Below are 24646 nucleotides of genomic sequence, written 5' to 3'. Positions count from 1 at the left end.
TGAAATAACTCTGAAATGTTACGGTGACTTTGATAAACTCAACACTAATGTAAGCATTTATATCACATTTAAAGGCCACTGTAAGCGTTAGTTTCCATGTTGAAATTGTTTAAATATCGCTAGACCTCAACTTCAAAGATATGTAATAAAAACTAGTCAAACACTTAAAATATTAAGTTTTGGTTTGTTATCTTATTTAAATTTATTGAAAGGAATTTTCCGAATTCGATTGGTTGGATGGGGTTATTTTAAATTTTTGATTGGATTAAAATTATCACAGATTGATATAAAATAAACGGTTTGAATAACCGGATTCATAGCAAATTGATCATGGACAAAACAAAACAATTCATTCACATTCTAGTTCATAGGTAAGCTGTACATGTATTTACCAAAATGCCTATTGTCTGTTTTACATTTATTTAGCCATGTTATCACAAGGTAAGGAAGCGTAGCTACTGGATTTTCAAACACTGCAGTGGCCCTTTAAAGGGAATAGAACCTCCAACGCATTCTTTATGGACGACCCCATCAATTTCCTTTATTTCCTTCACAATCGGCGATTATCAGCGCCCCAGGTGTGAAAAGCCATGGGAGGCCGCGGACAATATTGGAACCCTCTGAGGGCGACAGAAATACCAGAGGTTATTCCCTTTAGGATTAATCAGGCCTAAAATAAATCTCCATTATAGTGGCCCCATAAAAACTTAACATTCACTATCTGGAAGAATCCAAATTGTGTGTAGTTCTAATTTAATTTGAAATAAAAACTGATTTTTAACTGATCCAGTAACAATAAATATTGATAGATACAGTCAACCACAAGATCACCAATATTATAAAATTTATCTAGAACTGAATTCCCAAATTACTATGCATATATTTATTTCTCTTGTGATTATTTTACAAGCAGAGCTTACAATCCAACCTGTCCATACAATTTCAATTAATGATAATTTTTTATCTGAATAGTTTGATCCAGCATACAAAATTATTCAATCCATGAAAATACTTTCAGTACCCTTGTTTTTGCATATAGGTTACCAATAAATCATCATAAATGTTTTGAAGCATAACTCCCAGACATGTTTGACGTATCTCCCATTCTGAGTGAATTCATAGATAATAATAACCCGTACTACCTTGGATCCACACCTATCCAAAACATTCAAAGTTCTATCCATGAAATCAATCCGTCCAATTGTCAGCTAAGCTTCTACCCAACGAACCACACAGGTCTTAATCAACCAGTGACTTGTGGAGCAAATTACCAGTGGCCGGGTTAAATTGCGTAGGTGGGTGATGGCAAGCTCTTCAAGCCACCAGCTCCCTACACTTAATAACTTCAGTAAATATTTATGGAAAGCAGAAACTGAAAACCCCTCCAACCAGCACGGAGATAGCTTATTAACTCTATGCAGGAGTGGTTACAAGTTTTTACCCAGTGCCACTATGAAACCTGGTTCCTCTTGCTGAGAGGCCAGAGTGCTAACCACTTTTCCACCCCATTTTAAAGGTTAAAACCAGAATTAACATATTTATTGTGAATGACTTGTGTTGGGATGATTTTTGGCATTGCTTCCAAAACCTCTCAATGCTAAAAAAAAAAAAAGATATTTCACCCTGAATAAAATAAAATCAGCAAAGAAACTCTTTAGTTCCTAAAGACTTCCATGTGTGTTCGAAGCACACGCCAGTCACATTTTTTTTACAGCCCTTGTAACGTGGGGGAGAATATTTATTGTATCAACAGTCATCCTCCCAAAGTATATAGCCTTGATTAAAGTATACCATTTACAAAAATCATTTTTAACTGAATTTTTCTTGAAAGGTGGGTCAAAATGTGTTTTCCTTTAAATTGGTGGAAGAAATCAAACTTTTTAAACGCATTTATTTTGTCGTAATAAACAAAATTTCATAACCTGATTGGACAAAGATGTAATTTTAATTACAATCACCCAAAAACAGTTGAAAGCTAACAATTTGCATTGCCCAGATATTTTTCCCAAAATCAACATATTTTTTAGACCATTCCCATCTCTTAACTCCAAAGTGAGAAAATAAGACATTCCAGCGGGTAGCCTAACAGTACTAACAAGATTTTTCTATATTTTTGTTGCAATGTTCAAATTTAGTGTAGAGGCCCATCATCATGGTGATTTATTTATTTTAGTAATGTACAGGTTTTGCGTTCTATTATTCTTATATTAGAAATTCAATTATTCTTAAAAATTTTGCTACTATATTTCTTCATAAAAAGTATTTTATTACATTTTTAGTAATGTTTAACTAGGAAATTCTGGTATTAAAACATTGGAAAGAAACATTTCTAAATAGCCACAGTGAAATCTTTTTACCAAAAAAGCGATATTAAGCAATGGAAGTAGGGAAAGTCAGAAGGATATTTTTTAAACAAGCCATTTAGGATAATTTAGATAAGTAACTGGAATTATAAAAAAAAATCAGCTGCTATAAAAGAAAATCAAAACCAATTTCCACAAATAATAAAAAGTAAAAAGAAACCGTACAATGTTTCACAATTTCCCCAACTTTTTTGTAGTAAAACAGTCAATTTTGTGATTGTTCTTTATTGAAAGCACTGGGTTAATCCTAAATTCCATTAATCTGATGGCCTTTTCTCTGAGTATTTTTTTGTGAAATCTTCTGCATTTTTGAAAAATTTCTTTTTATCTTTTGAATATTCTTCGGCTAAATCTGCTCTTAACGGATGTTCTGGTTCGGGGTCGTTGACTAGGGCTACCAGAGCTTGGATGACTGCCAGAAAAAAAAACCAAAGTTAAATATTATAAAAAGAAAAACAATTTCCAAACAGCTACGGTTTTTTTGGGAGTGCAATATAGCCAATTCATGGATATTTATGCTTAAATTTTCTATAAATAGATTATTTACTCCTGATAGATTAAGTAAAAATTTCAAATTACACATTTCTTAATAAGAGCTTGTCACATTATAATGGTTTATGTTACCCTCAAGATTTTGCACCCTCGCAAAAGCTAGAAAATATTAGTCAAATACCACAAGGAGTTCCTAATCGGGGTATTTTAAAATGATTTGGCTCAGTAGAGGCTTTATTACCTGCGATTAAGGCCTTAACTAGGCAGATATGGAAATTCTTAAAACTAAGCGCTATTGTAGCAGATCATATTAAAGTCCTTTACTTCAATGACTTAATAAATTTTTGAATGTACAATTAACATTGTATCCAATCATATCATTAAATATTTTCGCATTTCCATTTGGGAGTAATATTTTCTGGCACTACGTTTGATAATGGTTATGGATTTAGTAGAAGTGTTTCTTCAGGATAAGAAAATCTGTAACTGGGATAGGTTATTGGGACTTATTTCTCTGCGAAAACAAGTGTAAGTCTAACTATACTTACTTTTTATGGTTCATTAATTTATAAATTAAATTACATAAAAATTGTAATTTACAAATTTTTAAGCAGCGAACTGACTGTTCAGAAAGCCACGATTTTGCATCAAACACTAGATTAAGTTTTAGCGTAACCAATAGTTTCTACTAAATAATTACCTATTTAATTAACAAAATTTCTAGAACTACCAAATTAATTTGAAATCCTGAAAAGTTTATGTAAATTTAAAGCAGATTTTATAGATAAGAAAATTTTCAAATTACAGTCTAATCAGCTAGGCCCAAGTCATCTAGCAACTTATAATGCCTTTTAAACAAGTGGCCAGGTTACAATGCTTAAGAGGGTGGTGGTAAGCCCTTCATGCCAGGCAAGCCAACAGCTCCCTACACCAGGGGCATAGGAACCGGGGGGGGGGGGGGGGAGCAAGGGAGTTATGCCCCTCTCTAGAATTTTGCTGGGAGGGGCGACTAATGTTATTGCCCCCTCCAAATTTTTGGCCAGCCCATACCAAAGAATAAGTTGGCTTTTAGTTTGTATTTAGTTGGTATTAAGTTGGTTTTGAGTTGTCAGCATTTTTCAATAAACTAGTTAAAGGGGTAATAAGTGGATATTAAGTTGGCAGTATGGTTTTAGTTGGTAATAAGTTGTTTTATGTATGGTTTTAGTTGGTATTTGTCCCAAATACCAACTTAAAACCAAGTTCCTAGACCACTTAATTTTTGGTAAGGGAGTTGAAACTTCAAAAGGCTCTAATTATCATTTTAAAAGCATATAGAACCTCAACTGTGTTTAAATTTCCCGCAAATTTACATGCATTTGGAGAAGCTACACTCCATTAAAAATTCAAAACCATTCTGGAGACCCCTTTTCATTTCTCTTTGCCCCCACCAACTTCTAGAACGTTCCCACGCCTCTGCCCTACACTAACTATTACAATTAACCTCTACAAGCTTTTATGGAAAGGGGAAACTGAAGGATTCGGGGGGGGGGGAAGCCTCTTCAACCAATGGGGAGAGAACTTGCAAAGTCAATGCAGAAGGAGTAGTTGAGTTTTCACCCAGTGTCACAAGCTGGGATAGAACCTGGCTCCTCTTGCTGCGAGTCAAAAGCACTAACCACTCCGCCACCCAACCTTATGATTAATTATAATTAGCTTGTCTCAGTTTGTTTAGAGTTTAAGAGCAAATTGACAGCTCCACTCTTATCTTGCTTTATCTCTGGTCTGCTGACTTTCAGGTTGGAAGAGACAAGAACTGCTCATTTAATCAAGCTTAAATTTAGGTAATCTATGGTGTCACTCATTAATAGGTAAATATAGAGGCAGGTTCGCTGTCTCCTCTCAATTATTTAAAAGTTGCCACTCATTCCGACTCCAAATGCTCCAACCTTCTCTAAAATGTTTGGATGTCTAAAGAATTAACCAAATTATAACTGCTATCGTTGAATTGTTTATTGGTAGAGGTTAAGAGCCATAAATGGAATGTGTTAAGTTGATTGAGGCAATCTTGAGCACTCAAGAGCAGTCAAATTGATTAGATTTCAGATTAATTAATTAATTAATGAATTTATTAATATATTTAAAAAGACCTTTCTGTAAGCACCTTTAAGGAGAACCATAAATATTATCACAGTGGCGATGTCTTAGGAGTCATAAATACCCTTACCAAAAAATAAGTTGGATTTTAGTTGGTATACACATTTTAGTTGACGTTAAGTTGGTTTTAAGTAGGCTCAAGTGGTCAGAATATTTCAATTATCTAGTTAAATTGGTAATAAGTTGTTATTAAGTTGATGGGAAAATGCTTTTTTCTTTAAGTTGGTAATTAGTTGGTTTTTAGTGGTCAGATAATTACATATTATTTGTAAGTAGGTTTAAAATTGGTATTTAGTTGGTTTCAAGTTGGTATTTGTTCCAAATACGTACAAGTATTTCCTAGACCACTTATTTTTTGGTAAGGGATATGTGGGAATGATTAGAAAGTTTCAACATTAATGTGACCCTTTATTTCCTACATATCAATACTACTATACTTTGGTGCATTCTTTTGTAGGAGGATCAGGTTAATATAATATATTACACTACTTTCCTATATTTTGTTAGTTTTTGGGAATTTTTTGTATTTTACCCATTGTAATTATGTGTTTTTATGTAAATGGAAATCGCGTCACGTAGATTAGACCCTCAGAAATCGTTGCTTAACTTGCTTGTCTCGGTCATACAACAAACATTAAACCTAATTACCTTTAAAAACCATGGATTTTCCCTTCCATAAATATTATAAATATATCCCGACGACGCCAAATTTTGACCGGCGGCGGCGGCGGCACGATCGGCGTGCGCTTACTTTTTTGTCGGCGGCCACGTTGAACCAAAATTTGACGGCGGCGTGGTGCGGCGTTTATATAAAATTTGGTTTTCATTGTAGGTAGCCCTGATAAAAAAAATATAAACCGACATCGGCGGCGCAAAAAACGGTCCTCGCCGGCGTGGGGGGTCTAATTTCAAACCTGCATTTTTCTGTAATCTCAACAGAAACTATCCAATATTTATATTTATTTTACATTCTCCTATAAAATCCTTTAAATGGACTATTTTTCCGATAAAATTTATTATGCTTTTCTGTGGCCACACTGTTTACTGAAACATTCTGAAAAAACAGCTGAAGGTACACGTTTCAAACAAATAACACAAGCAGTGTAGAAAAACCAGGGTTCCCACCCAAAATATGATAACAAAATAAGGACTTCTTGCGATAAAAATGGACATTATGAGATATTTATTTTAAAATTGACTTGATATTTATATTTTCTTAAAGTTTTATAATCTAACAGGGAGGCTAACGATATTTATTATTATTTGAATAATTTAATAAAGTTACCAAGCTTGTGGTGCTACCTTGCGTGCTATGTTTGAACTTTTATATAATTAATCTTCAGCTTTGACTTTTTTTGTAATCAGTCCTTGAGAAAATGTATACAAATATTTGAAACCTATGGTGGTTTCCCTGGATTTAATGAAACTTAAGCGACCAAATCCCCATTTTATGGTAGATTAGGGCATTTACAGGCCTTGAAGAACAAAAGAGAACTTGGGTATTTTAGGGACCTGGTGAAATGGCGATTTCTCTTGAAAGGAGAGATATTATGTACTTCTGATAACACACTTAAGTCAGTTACCTTGGTCAGTTTTAGTAGCAGGTTTCCAATTCTCTGCACTTATGATAGGTAAACACACTTGTCCTTTTTCATCAATATTAGGATGGTATATCTTTGTCCTGAAAGTGATCTTTGGAGGCTTGAATGGATACTCAGCAGGAAAATTTATTTCTATCCTAAAGGCACCCTTATTGTATGGTGGGTTATCCTAAAAAATAAAATAGATAAAAAATTTTAAATCTTTTTTTTTAAATTCTATTAAATTACATAAAATTCGAACACCTACCCTAATAGCCCAATTTAAACTAATATAAAATAACTTAATTTTTATAAACATTGTATTCTAAAAAAGCAGAATTCAAAAATCTACATTGCTCTGCCGGAATTTTTTTCCACCTAAAACCATTAACCACAAACCTGACATTTTTACTGGAAATGTTTACGTTTAAATAGCACAATATTTATACTTTTATCCCAATGTAGGTGGTAGGCTAAGTAGGCTACAGACCCTAAATAATATACTAGGGATGCACTGATATGGGTAGAGCCGATATATCTAAGGTAATATCGGCACATATATCGTCAGATACTCCAATATTAACAAAATTATGTAGTACATAAAATCTTTGTAAAAAATGGTTCAGTACACTGTCATACCATTTTATTCTAATCTTTCATTAAAAGAAGTTTGCAAGAGCATATCCAAATAGGTTTATTTTCATTTTACGTGATACATATTTTCCGAGGGGTAAGACACTCTGCAAACTGTGTACACTGCCGTACCTTTGACAGTGCTAAATGGAACTAACGAACTCTGGAAAATATGTACCTTTAACAGTGCTAAATGCACAAATTCGGTGTACAGATTGTCTGAGACTGTTTTACCCCTTACCAAAAAATAAGTTGGCTAAAAACCACTTAGGACAACTTGTATTTCAACTTGGTTTTCAGTTTGTGTTTGGGACAAATGCCCGAGGGGTCGGACATTTACCAAAATCCCGTACACTTTGTCTAAAATCGCAAAATCTTTTAACTCTCTCTATGGTAAATTAACGTTGAAATCCCAAAATAACTTCAAAAAGTAATGATAAAATCACCAAAATCTCTACGAAATCCCGTACAAAATTATGGCAAGTGTCCGACCCCTCGCAAATGCCTACTTAAAAATAACTTAAATCCTCTTTTTTAATCAACTTATTTCCAACTAAACCAGAATCAACATTTACATTTAACTACTTAAAAGCAACTTAAATCCTACTAGGGAAACATCTAAAAACCAACTTAAAAATATTATGTAATTTCCTGAATACTAAAAACCAACTAATTATAAACTATAATATGCTGACAACTTGAGCCTACTTAATACCAACTCAATATCAACTAATAATGTGTATACAAACTAAATACAAACTGAAATCCAACTTATTTTTTGGTAAGGGACCCCTCGATATTTTCTATCACAAATCGAATATTGTTGTTTTTCATTTCTTTACACTCGTAACCCCCCCCCCCCCCCCCGTCTTTAAAAAAGGTATGATCTAGCGTCTGAAGTCTGGCATATGTGGCGCGGCCAATCAAATAAAAACTTTCATTATTTAACTTAGTTCATCGAGAATTTTCTTATTTTTAAATGTTTTTCTGAAATTGTTTTTCTAATACCAGTATTGACCAATATCAGCTTCACTTGAGCTGATATTGGCTGATACGGATATTAGAAAAATAGGCCGAAATATCGGTGCATCCCTATAATATACCGATATGGTGTTTTTGGTAGTTGTATGGTGGTGGGGCTCATTTTTGATAGCTTAGCCTACTTTGAAAAAAAATCTGGGATCTGCCACTGCCAATGTAAGAAGCTAAACTATACAATATAATTACCAGGAATAATACATTTACCTTCAAAAAAACAAATTTCGATTAAAATGGAAATAAGTAAAAGAAAAGGTAATAGGTATGCTGTCAGGGGGATGTTTAAAATGACAGTATGCATTCCCTTACCAAAAAATAAGTTGGCTAAAAACCACTTAGGACAACTTGTATTTCAACTTGGTTTTCAGTTTGTATTTGGGACAAATGATTACTTAAAAATAACTTAAATCCTCTTTATTAATCAACTTATTTCCAACTAACCCAGAATCAACATTTACATTTAACTACTTAAAAGCAACTTAAATCCTACTAGGGAAACATCTAAAAACCAACTGAAAAATATTATGTAATTTCCTGACTACTAAAAACCAACTAATTATAAACTTAGCAAAAGCAGTATTTTCCTACCAACTGAATAACAACTTATTACCCCTTTAATAGTAACTTGAAATATGCTGCCAACTTGAGCCTACTTAATACCAACTCAATATCAACTAATAATGTGTATACAAACTAAATACAAACTGAAATCCAACTTATTTTTTGGTAAGGGTTTGGCTTGCCCTCTTATTGGGTTAGAGCTGAAAATTTGGTTGGATTGTATTATGGTATTTAATTTTATGATTTTTTAATGCCGGTTCTTTGTGACTAAATGACAAATTGTTTAATAATTTGATTCAGCATAATGTAAAATAATTTCTTCTGAATTAAATTTAATTAATTAAAAATTTAATATTGTTATCCCTTACCAAAACAATAAGTTGTCTACGAAGTTTGTATTTGAGACAAATACAAACTAAATATTAACTAAGGACCAGACCATACTTAAAAACAACTTTACACCAACTAGACTACTAAAAACCAACTAATTACCAAATTTAAAAAAAGTATTTTCTTGCCAACTTAATAACAATTACCAAATTTTAAAAAAGTATTTTTTTGCCAACTTAATAACAATTTATTACCCCTTTAATTATAGTTAAATAAGTTGTTATCAAGTTGGCAGGAAAATATTTTAAGTTTGTAATTAGTTGGAAATATAACAGGGGGTTTAAATGTCATTCTGATAAAATCAATATTTAAATTGGACAACTCTGTATCTATGAATTCTAAGTTTTATCTTATCAAGTTCTGTTACATCCCATCTCAAGTGACAAAAAAATATTTTCGGAATTAAAAGATGAATTTAAAGATCTCGCTAATTTAAAATAACCAATTAGGTATTAAAAGGGTTTGAGCAGTGTTCCGGGGTGGTAAATACCACCTGACATTTATTGTGGCAAATAGTGGCAAAAAGTGTCATGGTAAATAATGATTTTTAGTGACAAATTGACATATAGTGGCAAATATTAGAAAAAGTAAAAATACTAATATATGTTTCGTATGAAATACCATTGGGCTATTTTTTATATTTTTCACATAGATATATAAAATGTTTGGCTATTTTGAAACATTTGTAAAACACAATTAAATATTTTTATTTTATTCATTGCTAAAATTTATAGCAAATAAAGTGTTCTAAAAGTACAAAATAATTTTTTTTCCCTCCCTTACCAAAAAATAAGTTGGCTAAAAACCACTTAGGACAACTTGTATATCAACTTGGTTTTCAGTTTGTATTTGGGACAAATGCCTACTTAAAAATAACCTAAATCCTCTTTATTAATCAACTTATTTCCAACTAAACCAGAGTCAACATTTACATTTAACTACTTAAAACCAACTTAAATCCTACTAGGGAAACATCTAAAAACCAACTTAAAAATATTATGTAATTTCCTGACTACTAAAAACCAACTAATTATAAACTTAGCAAAAGCAGTATTTTCCTACCAACTGAATAACAACTTATTACCCCTTTAATAGTAACTTGAAATATGCTGACAACTTGAGCCTACTTAATACCAACTCAATATCAACTAATAATGTGTATACAAACTAAATACAAACTGAAATCCAACTTAGTTTTTGGTAAGGGCTATTTGTCAAATTTGCCATTACTTGTCAAATTTGCCATTGTCAAATTTGCCATTGTCAAATTTGCCATTGTCAAATTTGCCATTGTCAAATTTGCCATTACTTGTCATTATATGCCATTACTTGTCAAATTTGCCATTACTTGTCAAATTTGCCATTACTTGTCAAATTTGCCATTACTTGTCAAATTTGCCATTACTTGTCAAATTTGCCATTACTTGTCAAATTTGCCATTACTTGTCAAATTTGCCATTACTTGTCAAATTTGCCATTACTTGTCAAATTTGCCATTACTTGTCAAATTTGCCATTACTTGTCAAATTTGCCATTACTTGTCAAATTTGCCATTACTTGTCAAATTTGCCATTACTTGTCAAATTTGCCATTACTTGTCAAATTTGCCATTACTTGTCAAATTTGCCATTACTTGTCAAATTTGCCATTACTTGTCAAATTTGCCATTACTTGTCAAATTTGCCATTACTTGTCAAATTTGCCATTACTTGTCAAATTTGCCATTACTTGTCAAATTTGCCATTACTTGTCAAATTTGCCATTACTTGTCAAATTTGCCATTACTTGTCAAATTTGCCATTACTTGTCAAATTTGCCATTACTTGTCAAATTTGCCATTACTTGTCAAATTTGCCATTACTTGTCACTATTTACCAGTGACATGGCCTATATTCGAAAAAAGTGACATTTTAGGAACACTGGGTTTGAGACATATATTTAAAAAATAGAACCCAAAACAACAGTTGTTGATGAAATCCACTCAAAAACATAGATATCATTATTGGGGTAAAATTGGAAATTAATAAATATTTTTTCATACTGTTGGATGAAATTATTCCCATCTAACAAAAAATTTCTGAATTGTGTATTGACAGGCTAAGAACTACCAATCCTCTTTCATAACTTAGTTTACTGGGTTCCGAGCCACAGAGCTAGTTATTATAGGAATGAAAATTAAGGCTGAACTTGTGTAATGTAGGATGTTGATTGTTGAAGCTGTGTTCTGTCAACCAGAGCCTATCAACCTTATCGACTATGGCTGGATACGGAAATTTATTTTTAACAGTATGGCCGTCTAGCAACTCACACTGTGGCTTGAGATGAAAGCTAGACAGAGAAAATACAACTCTAAGAGTGTCAAGAACACTAAGAAATTACTAGGGATGCACCGATATGGGTAAAGCAGATAAATCAGCTATTTGTGGCCGATAATATTGGCCAATATTAACAAAGTTATCTATCATAACAGAAGTGTATATGAAAAAATCATTGTAATAGATGGTTCAGTACACTGCCAGAAAATATTATAATTTTTCACTAAAAGAAGTTGGCAAGAGCATATCCAAATGTTTCTTTTCTGTTTCGGTGATAAATATTTTTTATTACAAATCAAATAGCTTCTCAAGTCTGGCGTACGTGGCGCGGCCAATCAAATCAAATATTATCATTAGTTCCCATACCAAAAAATAAGCTGGCTTTTAGTCTGTATTTAGTTGGTATTAAGTTGTCAGCATTTTTCAAAAACTAGTTAAAGGGGTAATAAGTGGATATTAAGTTGGCAGTATGGTTTTAGTTGGTAATAAGTTGTTTTTATGTATGGTTTTAGTTGGTATTTGTCCCAAATACAAACTTAAAACCAAGTTCCTAGACCACTTAATTTTTGGTAAGGGTTAAGACTGAAAACTTTCTTACTTTTAAATATGTTTCTGAAAATATTTTTTCTAATACTGCCCTTACCAAAAAATAAGTTGGATTTCAGTTTGTATTTAGTTTGTATACACATTATTAGTTGATATTGAGTTGGTATTAAGTAGGCTCAAGTTGTCAGCATATTTCAAGTTACTATTAAAGGGGTAATAAGTTGTTATTCAGTTGGTAGGAAAATACTGCTTTTGCTAAGTTGATAATTAGTTGGTTTTTAGTAGTCAGGAAATTACATAATATTTTTAAATAGGTTTTAAGTAGTATTTAAGTTGGTTTTTAGAGGTTTCCCTAGTAGGATTTAAGTTGCTTTTAAGTAGTTAAATGTAAATGTTGATTCTGGTTTAGTTGGAAATAAGTTGATCAATAAAGAGAATTTAAGTTATTTTTAAGTAGGCATTTGTCCCAAATACAAACTGAAAACCAAGTTGAAATACAAGTTGTCCTAAGTGGTTTTTAGTCAACTTATTTTTTGGTAAGGGTGGTATTGCTCAATATTGGCTTCGCCGATATTGGCCGATACCTATATAAGAAAAATATGCCGATATATGGTGCATCCCTTAGAAGTTACTCTCACTCTCCAAATCTAGTATTAGCAACGGACCTCCAGTCCAAGCACTTAAGATTATCAACTGAACTCAAATACATAAGAAGACTATATTAAAAGAGTAGAAATGGTAAAATATTTGGGCACATTCTCAGAATTTGTTTAGAAATGGTAAAATATTTGGGCACATTCTCAGAATTTGTTTACACTATTGTAAAAGAGAATATTTTTTCTCTACATCAAATACTGAAAATTTAATAGAAGAATCAGCTTGGGTATCCCACGTAAAAAGACCTATAACAGGGTTGCCACAGTTGTTTCACATTGAAATTCCCTGATTTTTTAAGGTTTTCCCTAACCATCTCCAGAGATTTTCCTTGACTTATTTTGAGCAAAAATATTGTAATTTTTAAACTATATTTGCAACCAAAATTAAATTTCCCAACTTTTCCTTGATTTTTAGACCCATATACAAATTCTTCGACTTTCCCTGGAATTCCAGGTTCAATGGCAGGTGGCAACCCTGTATACGATTTGTTAGAAATAAAATTTAATCATTTCTATCAAAGGCCATAGTTTAAGGATTAAGCGACACTTTTTGTCATGAATTATATCGCTAAATAAAGAAGTTTTGTCGAAGCATAAACTAACTCAATGTTAGGGGGACATTAAAAGAATTTACAGGATAATATACTATAGTTACTGGAATTATTGGACTTCTGGGCTGCATGAAGGATATTTTATGAGCAGGTTAGAATTTCGACTCGCCTCATGCGTAATGGGGATGCGCTTCCAGATATGCTAGCACATTGCTTCAGAATTTGACATTTATTCACAAAATGTCCTAACTATAGCATCAAGAACTCAGAGTTATAGGGGTTTTCCCCTGAGTTCTTCGGTTTCCCTTTCATAAAAACTTGTATAGGAAATGGTAATAGTGAGTTTAGGGAGCTGTTGGCTCGCGTGGCATGCCACCACCCTCCTACACAATTTATCCAGCCACTTGAATTAAAGGCAATCATATAGCGACTTATAAAGCCGTTAAACTGGTGGCCAGGCTGAAATGCTTAGGAGGGTGGTGGCAAGCCCTTCATTCCACAGGAGCCAACATCTCCCTTCACTTACTAATACTGTTAACCTCTACAAGTTTTTATGGAAAGGGGAAACCGAAGAACTCGGTGGAAAACCCCTTTAAATGTTGGTTATATTTTTATTTTGGCAACTGATCAAATTTCATTAAGTGGGAAAGTCAACCCATTTCAAAATGGGAATACCCCTTATGACTGAACCCATTACAAGTAGTAATTAATACTATTGTTTAAAAAATTAACATGAGAAGTGACGACTGTGTCACACTTATTACGTTACCAGTACGATAATTTCATTGATTAACCTTTAAACAGCATTTTGTCATATAACCGTACTTTTGGACATTGAATTAGTTTGTACATGGTTCAAACTTAAAATAAATTCGGTGATGAAATTTATACATGCACTGATCGTGAAAAGTAGTACTCCTATTTGATCCTGTAAAAAGTTCCTTTACAATCACATTCTTAAGAAAATTAACATTTCAATCGAGCCACCCGAATTAAAGGCAATTAAAGTGGCTAGATGAATTAGGCCTAGGGTGGTGCCTTGACTCTGACCACAGTTTTCTCTTCCCAGACCACAACCAGTTTATTTTGACCACACACAAACAGTTCAAAAGAATTATATTCTATAAATTTTACATATGATGATAAATTATTGCTAAATAAACTATTTTGCAATATCAATCTAATAAGAACAGGCATAACCATTTAATTCATATTATTATATTAGGTGGCGCCAAAATTGCAGCTCGCCCCTGGCGCTATTTTCTCTAGCTACGGCCCTGCCTCACTCTCCCGGTAGGTTGGAAAAATCATCTGCTATGCATGAAAGCAGAGGCAATAGTTGCGCCCAAATATTATCTATTGTGAATTGGGTTTGTACAAGGGGAAAATGAACTCTGGGTCAGGGTCGGGGAAGAGCTACCCCCAAAATGTTAAATGTTAGCTAAATATGTGAAAAACGCTTGGTTTTCGATATTGTAGCTTGATAGGAATCAAAGGATACTTATAAATAATTAAAGAAAATAAAAGGTTTAGAAACCAAAATATTCCAAAGCCAGCAAGCACAGGCGCCAGAAGCCATTTTCAGAAGGGCAAACCCCAAAATATTCAAAACCCCAAATGAAATCAGGGTTTCCCTGTTTTTGGGGGTCGCGGTACGAACCCTATCGCGAAATCGTTCTCAATATCATAAAATGTATTCAAACGGTGAACATTAACGCAATTTTAATAAAAAATATCATAGTTGGCTAGTTTAAACCGTGGTTTACATTAAATACACCTGATATATATCAGGTTTATTTGGTTTAAACCAAAAAAAAAAATCTGGTTTTGATTTTGGTTTTTTTGGGAAAAAAACCAACCTTGAAAAAAATTAACATACATACCGGAATAATTAGTCCTTGCCAAGTTAAAATATTTGACTCATCAACTTGAATTTCACGGAATGACTTCATTCCAGACTTTCTAATATCTTGAAGTTCCTAAAATAAAATAATCCAAATATAAAACAGTTTGTGGGAAAACTACCTCAATATGTATAGGAATTAAGACCTGCATAAACAACTGTCATTTTTTTTCTTACTTCACACAAAAACTGACCCATAGAATGGGTCACAATTTTCTAGAAATGTTTACTTTCGTTAAACGATTCAAAGAATAGTTAAAAAAAATACTGGCTAACATTAATGTAGCTTCTCCACTTACATCATGTGACTCAATTGTTATAATTTCCCAAAACAACTTGATTATGTAGCCCCACCATCAAAATTCAAACGAAAATGAAGATACAAAATCACACTCAATATTTATTTAGGTCTATGTTTTGAAGCTAATAATAGCTAGCCACAACTTTTTCTTTGATCTGCTTCCAATCATTCAACATACCTCTTTTTTAATCTATATAATTTTACACCCCAATTTTAAACAAACTCTAGAGGGGCATACCATATTTATCACCAATTTTTCATATCTGTAATTAGTCTTAGGATCACGAAAGAAATGATGCATTGAAAATTAGGGATGTGAGTTGTATAATAGTGACCCCATAGGTACGTCTCTTTTGGAATTTGATTATTTTTATTTTTAAGAGTGGTATCTTTGGAGAAAATAAATCTTGATCGAGTGAAGGGCTTTCAAAGTCAAAGTCAAATCAAAATTTATTGGTGTTAGTATATCATAATTTTTTGTTAGATATTTGGGCTAAGTCAACAATGTGACTTGTGAGCCCTAAGTGATACGTTCGATTAATCGATCAGTTATAAAGTGGCACGCAGAGCCCACTATATAGTCTTAGCTGCGAATAGTACTGAGAAGAATAAGTTATATCAATATTAAGGAATATTTGTAGAAAGGTGTAGTAAATATTTGGCATGTAAAAACTTATACAAACCAGTCAAATAACTGCAGGCTTTCCTCAATGATTATATTTCTAGAGCTTAAAAAGAGACCACTATGGAGATTCGGAGGTTTAGAAGATTTTATTCCTTAAAACTGTGGTGACTTGACAAGTAGGGGTGTGGCATTGTAATATCAGTTTCTCATATGGATATTTTACAAACATTGACTCTATTGTAAGGCTTACTATTGTCTAAATTAGTGAGTGAAGCACACAATTTTTATTTGTTTGGGCCTGTTAGAAGAATTAAAGAATACGTTTCATTTTTCTTAAGCAAGCATAATCCCTCACAATTATTGGAATTAAAGCATTTAAAAGTTAATATCCAAAATGTTTTGCTAATTTTATCTTATTTAGATTTTTATTTTATTTATTTATTGTTTCTTTCAAATATTAGTGTTAAATTTTGTACCCGCCTCGAAGGCATATATTGCCGAAGTACCATGGTTTTCTCTTATTAAAATAACGGTTATTTCTACCAAGTTTCTGTGTATTTTATCTTATTTGGAGCCTTGTAACATGGATTAAACACTAAAGGATGTTCCACGAGCGAAAAAATGCAAAAATATTCTGTAACCTTGCTACCTAGCGGCGCGAGCCCGCAAACTGGAAAATGTTTTCTATCCAGGGGCAAACAAACGGGCATACAATGATACTTCGTTTATAAATTTACCAAAGATCTTTATTTTAGGATTTGAAGCTTTGCAGTTTCAACCTTTTCACTATTTGTAATTTTAAACGAAAATGAAGATTGATAAAAGAAGAGTGTTTTGATCCATGTGGTTATAATCTTCAACTAAAAGTGCAGACAAAAATCACGAAATTCCAAAAACCCGCGAAATTATTTAAAAAAATACGAGATAGCGCTTTAAAATCATATCCAGTGCCTAGGGGAGGATATACATTACGACAGAATCGGCATTGAAATCTTAGCTCATGGAACATCCTTTAGTGTTTAATGAATGCTTGTAAATAGGATTATGGAGGGCCACTTCCAAAGTTCAAGGTAGACGCCATCGCCTACACTCACATTATCAGCGATATTAGTGGAATATTTTAGAATTTATAGAAAAGGAAAGTAAGAAACCAAAACAAAGTTGAAAGATAAATTTTATTAAAAGTGTTAGTTGACGGAAGTGTACTTTTGTACAATATCAAATTTACTGTATTGATGAATGAAAATGTTCAAATTCTATACCGATAACTTTCACATTGTTACAGATGAAAACTAGTTAGTTTGAGTAACTAATGTCCTTGGGTCCACCCGCAAAATTAGTTTCGATCACGCTGATCAGAAAGGGCATAACTTTTGGCAATCTTTTGGGGGAACAAATATTCTTAAGGGCCAAGCTATTTTTTTCGAATATTGATATAAGAATTTAAAACGACTGTTTGAAACTTTAATACCAATATTAAATAATTCATTCATTTTTGTGGAATTTATATTCAGTAGCATAGAGCTAGAAACCCAATCTCTATGGAATAATTAATTAATTAATATACGTCAAAAATTGGTGTACTAAAGTAAACTAACCACAAGACATTAAGTATAATAAATCTAAAACGTAATATAAAAATTGCATTACCTTTTGCAGCCGCCTCGTTGCTGCCATGATTTAGAGTAGTAGGCCTAGGATTTTACTTTCACTATTCAGAAAGAATGGGGCCTAGGCCTATTTGGATAAAACTACTAAGACAATGGAGACCCAAAATTAAATTATTAAAATTTAAAATGGCTATACAACCGTGCAATTATAACTGTATTTCTTATAACGTTTTAAATTGATTTGATGTTTTGGAACTTGAGTAGTAGAAAATATGAAAATACTAAGGCTTAAACAGTGAATTATGGTCTGCTGTTAGATACCGGAAATAATGCAATGATAAAAGAAGTCAGCCTTATTTCCGGCAAAACAATAACTGCTTTCCGGGCAAGAAATAAGGGAAAAAATGTTAAATAAAGAAAACCAGCTATAGAAATTTGAATCTTAATATCGAAACTTTTCTTTGAGAATCCAAATTCATTTGATTCTAAAAAAGGTAATTTTTTTTAAAAGAGTACGATCGATTGACGTGCAGCGCCTCTAGGGGTGACCTCGCGCGAAACTTGTTGTTCGTGCCCATAGACATAGGAACTATACTTATACCTAGACGGAGTATTGCAGATTCTGAAGGCACTAGCTTTTTGTGCCCGGTTTCAGTCCCACGCGCGTCTCATGTGTGATATGGACAAAATTCCGTGGCGCCACCAAATCGTTTGGTGGAGAATGGAGAAACTATAAAAAGCGGAAAATTCTAATGCTGGACGCAAAAACGTATTTGCTTACCGAGACTTGTAAAAATTGTTTAATTTTCGAAAATAAAGTTAGTTTTTGGTAAAATACAACGCGAAATAAAATATTTTACGTAAATTTAAACTTCAAACAATTGAAAATGGTACAAACTTGTGTGGCTTCCAATCGTCAAAGTCGGTCACCAAAGGAAAAAATACCATTTCACAAGTATTTCTTGTTTTTATCATAACAATTTCAGGTCTTTGTTTAAAACCTTGTATTGTCCATTTTTCACAATAAAGATTACCTCAATCTAACTTAAACTTGTGCTCAAAATATCTTAAGGCAATAAATCGATGGAACTTAGTCAGCGAGGAGGTTGGAACAACAATCCTACTTGTAGAAACTTCACTGCTGCATACAAAAACACGTTGGTTACTAAAATTGAAAATCAAAAAAGTGGCCACTTAATTGCTTTGGACAACACTCACGTTCCAAATTTGTGCATGGTGCCAGTTCCAACCAACGAACTTAGAGTTATTAAAGAAGAATCTCTAGAGGAAGAAATGGATGACTTTATTATGTTTCTTACTGATGAAACATCAACATCCAACATCTTACGAGAAAACATAATCCGTTATATGGCTGGTTTTGTTGTAAAGAAATTACAAAAAGAATTAAAATCCGAAACATGTTTACACGCTTTAGACGAAAGGCATTCCTCACTATCAAGTCATAGCTATGTAAAGGGGGATCCAACCAAACTTCTTCTCCTTTTAAAGGACAATGGTGGATTATGTCATCCGACAGCTAGTGTTCTCAAGATTTGTAGCTTGACCGAGAAGGCAGTGAGATACTTTGGATCAATTCAAACTGTGGCTAAAAACATTGACTTAAAAATAGAATGTTTGGTTCTGCGCCAGTTAGTAACGGACAATATTTTTCCGACTCTTACTGAACACATGTTTGATGACGAACTTGGATCACAACACCACGTTAATGTTTTGATAAAAAAAGATTATCGAAATGTACGTTAACATAAGGCCGAGGAAAATAAGCAGAGACATAAACAATCAAATGAAGAAAGAAGCTATTCGAAAAAGACTCACCAAGCTAATACTTTTTCAAGGGCAATAAGAGTTCTTTAATCCTTTATCAGTGTGTGTAGAATCCCTTCCACAATTATACCTCCCTTTTACATCCTTTGATTGCAATGTCAATAGCCAAATACTCAGACACTGTTTATTTTTATTCCTATTATCATGTATTTCTGCTATTATTTATATTAATATTGAAACTAATATATTCATAAGTATTACATTAACAGATAAATATCATTAATATTTACTCACATTTCATTATATAATTTGGAAATTTATTGGTACATTCCTCCATACTTCCTTTGTTTACATCTTACAGCTGACTTACTTTTTTTAGTATAGTCAAGGCTATAGCCTAGGTATAGTTAGCCGCGCGTAGACGCCGTAGGCGGCGCCACGTAATTTTGTCCATATCACGCATAAGAAAGCGCCATTGCTCAAAACCGGCCTCAATTTCGTAGATCCAGCAGTTTGTCTAGGTATAAGTATAGTTCCTATGTCTATGTTCGTGCCTCCTTGGTTGCCCTCTTTGCGGACAACACCAAATTCTACGACTGTATTAAGTCCTCATGACCTCATCTGACTGTATGTCACTTCAGTCTGAGTTCAACGCTGTTGTTGATTGGTCCCGCTCCAAGGGGTTATCGCTCAACACTGACAAATGCGCCGTCTCCACCTTGGCCGACACAACCCCAATCATGTTTACCTCATTAATGGTCACCCGATTAATTCCACCCTTTCTGAGCGTGATCTTGTTGTGCTGGTTGAACCTAACTTAAAGTTATCTAATCATACTAATAAAATCTAAAAAAAAACAGATCCAACACCGGTGTTATACGTCGAAACCTTCTCTTCCGTTCTCCTAAACTCATCCGGACCCATTATATTTCACTTGTTCTACCCCATATTGATTACTGCTCCCCCATTTGGAAACCATATCTTCAATCAGACATTCTTGCTTTACATAAATAAATGTTTCCCCCTCAAATGAAATTTTTATTTGCCCCACCTGCCCCCTCAATTTAATACATTCCCCCTCAAAGAATATTATTTACCCTTCATCTTTATTAGTTTATTAAACTTCAATTCATTGAAATTTTCATTTTGGACCACTTGTCTTTGTCTAAGGTTTAGATCGTTATTTATAGGTAACCATTCCTTAATAAAATACAAGTTGTAGAATGGTCTGCAAGCCAGAACGATGAACATTGACGCTAAAAATCTCCAATAGGCCTAATACATTTTTAACGCGTCGAAGCCATTGAGTTGGGAATAAATAGAGGTACAACTAAATCTGGCTGGCGCGGGACCAATTTCGTTCCATAAGGAGACTCTATCAACTTTATTGTTCTACCATGGCGTCATCTGTCTCTAGTGGGGGCAACTATATTGCAATTGAATTTTTTCGTGAATCTGATGCGAAATTGAAATGTATGATTACTCGTAACAAGCAAACCTTTGAAGTTAATTAAAATAATATTATTCGGTCAACACGATCCTTTTTAACTCAAGTTACGGTGAGTTAGCTAATAATTATTTATTTTTAGCCATATAACTTTACAAAATATAGATGGCGCTACCGCCTAATTATAAAGATGAATTTCGAATTCCTCCTACACATCGACCCTGTTGATCTCCGCCACCAACTGAACAACTTATGCCTACTCCATGACTTTCTTTACAATACTCTCCCTTTAAACTTCTCGAATTTTTTTGCATATAATAATAATTATCGTACTCGTGGTCATCCCCTCAAGTTATCAAAACCCCGTGCCCTTACTACCCAACGGCAAAACCACTTCTCGTATATCGTTCTATCGAACTGGAATTCCCTCCCTTATGATTTAGTCACCATCTACTCTCCGCGGCGTCATCTGATTAAGTACCCCTTTTTTAATGTATTCTTTTTTCTTTTACTACATTATTGATTGTTTTACTGATTTTTGCATTGTTTTGTAATTTTGCCTCCAGCCCTGTCAAGCTGTTCAGTATCAATGGATATTAGTTCCTATGTATATAGTTATTTAATTCATACTTGTATTACCTCCTTACTCTATGACCTCCTCTATAACGATGCTCAATCAGAAGCCTGCATCAGAGGCTTTTTGAGCAGTTATTTCTAATAAATAAATCCACCCAAAACCATTCGGTTAAAAATTGCAAGGTCCTTTAAACAAAAACGTCACGTCATATATTACTCTAGGCCATAAAAGTAGTGAAATCAAATAACGGGCAAGATCTGTGATTATATTCCCATAAACGTCATAAACTGGACTTATTTATCGACAAGTGATGTGCTCTGAAGTAATATGCTAGACCTTGCGCGTCCTAAGTGTTTTACTGAGTTAAAATCCTTTGTAAAACCATAAAACATTTCAAAGAGAATGGCTAATATTAGAAGAGACAAGTTTTCTTAACTTAGCTGTAACGATTCTAATGATACAATATCAGGTAAATAATTTACCAAGTTAATTAAAGAAAAAGGTCAATATAAGTTAAAACGTTTTCTTGAGAATGTATAAAGAGTGAGCAAATCATAAAATTTACAACGTAGCGGACGAAAGGCAAGCATAAATATCAAGAATTAGTTCCAAAAAACGATGTAGATGGCAGCATTACCTAATCACTGAACCATTTCAACCTCCCGACTTAAAGTTTTCTTTAGTTCTCGCAAAACGTGGCCCGGCTTGTTTATTTTATTTATAGGGGCATATATTGTTTAGATCGAAATATATTATCTACTTTGTTTAGATTTACTCTTTTACCTTAAAAGCATAGTAAACGAGTTTCAATAATCAGAGTGAACATAACTTGGCAGTGAAATAAACGTTGGCACGTGTTTAATTCTTGTCTCGCTCACAGTACCACCTTGGCCAACCGAGACAAAATAAAAATACTCGATAAAATTACTGAAACTGTCCGTACTAGTCACTGGTACTCGAACATTTCTGTACATTATCGATAGGTGGCGGTGCGACTATTGAAACTGGAAAATTACTGAAAGCAGACAAGTTGTTGACTGCAGTGACGTAATTACTTTAGTCAACAACTTGTCTGCTTTATTTAATTATGTTTTTAAGGTAAAAGAATAAATTTAAACAAAGTAGATAATATCAAGAATCTATTTATTTATACCTATTTAACAACCTATAAATCAGTAGCATTCGAATGTTTAATCTATTTCCCTAGGACAAGATTTGTATTTATATTCCCATAAACGTCATAAACTGGGTTTATTTATCGACAAGCCCTATGGCGGACAAGGTTACAGGAACGCGACAAACGATACATCACTTGTTTTGATACCACCTAAAGTTTTTGAGATACGAGGGGTAAAATCGGCTTCATTCTGACTCGAGATAATATAGCAAATGCTCGGGTAGGTGCTCTACTCTATACCCGGACCTTGCATAGGGACTACCGTCCCTTTTAATAAATATGTTTAATCTAATAGTGTTTAAAAATAAACTTGGTTAAAAATAAACTACAATTCCCGTTGACGGTAATGTAAATGTAGCGATGATTTAAAGTAAATTATCAAATCGTTTTTAGAAAAAATATTTGATTTACACTTTTCCATAATAAATGAATTTAAAAGAAACCCAAAAAAGCCTTTAAGATATATTTTGTCGTTTTATCATTTTCGAAATAGGCGGGCTCAAAGTTCATGCGTATGCCTAGATATACATCTAGAGAGAGAGCGGTGATTCCAGGTGAATTTTAAATACTTCTATCTTGTACAACATAGACTAACATGTTATAGAAATTATATGACAATTAAAGTTAAATTACTTACATCAATTGTTAAAGAATTTAAACAAAGTTCTGCTACTTCATGGTATAATTTTATTTATTTTAAACTTGTAAATAAAATTATACCATGAAGTAGCAGAACTTCGTTTAAATTCTTTAATTAGTATTGTTTTAGCCATGGTCAAAAAAGAGAATATACACGATCAATTGTTATATCGTAGACTTTTTTAGTCACCGACGTCTCTCCTATGCATGGCTCTTGAACTACTGAGCTGTCTTCGTTAACTGTTACCCTAACGTTAAATATACGATTGCCTACCAAAACAGCTTGACCTTTTCTATACGTAGATTCTCTAAAATATTTTCGAAGTCCATTTAACGCCAAAAAATCCCATGTATTTGTTACGTATTACAATTAGCGTTCGCCATCTTTTAACGATAGTAATCGGGTTTTTCCGTTTCAAAATACGCGGTAGATTAACCGAGGCTTAAAGGGCAACACAAGTGGTCATGCAGGGGGGGAACTATGTTTTCTTCAACAGTAGGGTTTCCAAGGATGATTTTATACAGCGCGAAAGCCTTATTCTCCTTGGTGTAGCCACGTGGCGCAATTTCGCTCTCATTAGCGAATTTTTCGATTTTCTTCGCTAAGTTAGCTCGCAATCAACGAACCCAGGAATTTAGGCCTAGCTTAATTTATTTATTATGGAGAAAAGAACTGGGTTAGTTTCCGAGAGTTGGACTTTGATATTTTCGATTTAACAATGTTTTGGAATAAAATTATTTGTGAATTGAATATTTTTAATAATGGAAGTTGAAACATTAGGCCTTGGACGCGGTAAATCTCTGCCGCTAGCCTCACATTGGATTAAAAAAATTCAACACCACACACACTCCAATATCCCGTCTCCCTTAACAATTTCCCTTTCATTATACCCCGACAGTGTGTTAGAATTTATAGCCCGGTGTACCTAGTAACAGAGACCATACCACCGGAGGCCTATCATCATAGTGCCCTACGCCAGCGTCCCCCTAGCCCGGACAGGTGACAAATCCAGCATGGGTAGCAGAACCCTACTGATGGTCTCACCTTTGACGCAAGCCACTCAACCCAGCAGAAGGTGCAGCAATGGGTGGACCAATTCCCACTTCGCACACAGCAGTGGGATTTAGAATGGATGCTATAGCAACTCCAGCCGACACCCTACCTATGAAGGTAAGGAGCCAAACCCTTTGGAAAGAGCTCCTAAAGGAGAACGACGAGCACACAGCAGCCCAAGTAACCCGGCACAGCTGGCACCGGAGATCCCGGTGGGCTCCAAAAGGCCGGGAAACAGGACCGCCGTGCCCGCATATGGAGGCTCGC

General features: G+C 33.7%; 1 protein-coding gene and 1 long non-coding RNA gene across 4 annotated transcripts; both read right to left on the bottom strand.

Annotated features, from left to right (window-relative positions):
• Nucleotides 1-1918: 1918 nt before the first annotated feature.
• Ubc10 (ubiquitin conjugating enzyme 10) lies at nt 1919-18018 on the bottom strand. The gene is made up of 4 exons (XM_090165549.1): nt 17741-18018; nt 15145-15240; nt 6575-6761; nt 1919-2775 (listed from the first exon to the last, which is right to left on the bottom strand). Exons 1-4 carry the CDS (start codon nt 17765-17767, stop codon nt 2621-2623), a joined length of 465 nt encoding a protein of 154 aa, XP_090021675.1. The 5' UTR covers nt 17768-18018; the 3' UTR covers nt 1919-2620.
• Nucleotides 18019-18792: 774 nt separating this feature from the next.
• On the bottom strand, nt 18793-20013 carry LOC149957378 (uncharacterized). 3 transcript variants are annotated; one of them, XR_016478212.1, is made up of 5 exons: nt 19780-20013; nt 19537-19700; nt 19049-19306; nt 18919-18981; nt 18793-18841 (listed from the first exon to the last, which is right to left on the bottom strand). It is a non-coding gene; the product is annotated as an uncharacterized LOC149957378 (long non-coding RNA). The 3 variants fall into 3 exon arrangements; XR_016478211.1 differs by having other exon boundaries at nt 19537-19681; XR_016478210.1 differs by lacking the exons at nt 19537-19700; nt 19780-20013 and adding an exon at nt 19383-19429.
• Between the last annotated feature and the right edge of the window lie 4633 nt (nt 20014-24646).

The sequence above is a fragment of the Leiobunum rupestre genome, chromosome 2 (assembly GCF_980474605.1).
Source record: "Leiobunum rupestre chromosome 2, qqLeiRupe1.1.hap1, whole genome shotgun sequence".
Taxonomy (NCBI): Eukaryota; Metazoa; Arthropoda; class Arachnida; order Opiliones; family Sclerosomatidae; genus Leiobunum; species Leiobunum rupestre.
The sequence above is the reverse complement of the archived record's forward strand: the minus strand, read 5'-3'. Positions and strand labels throughout refer to the sequence as shown.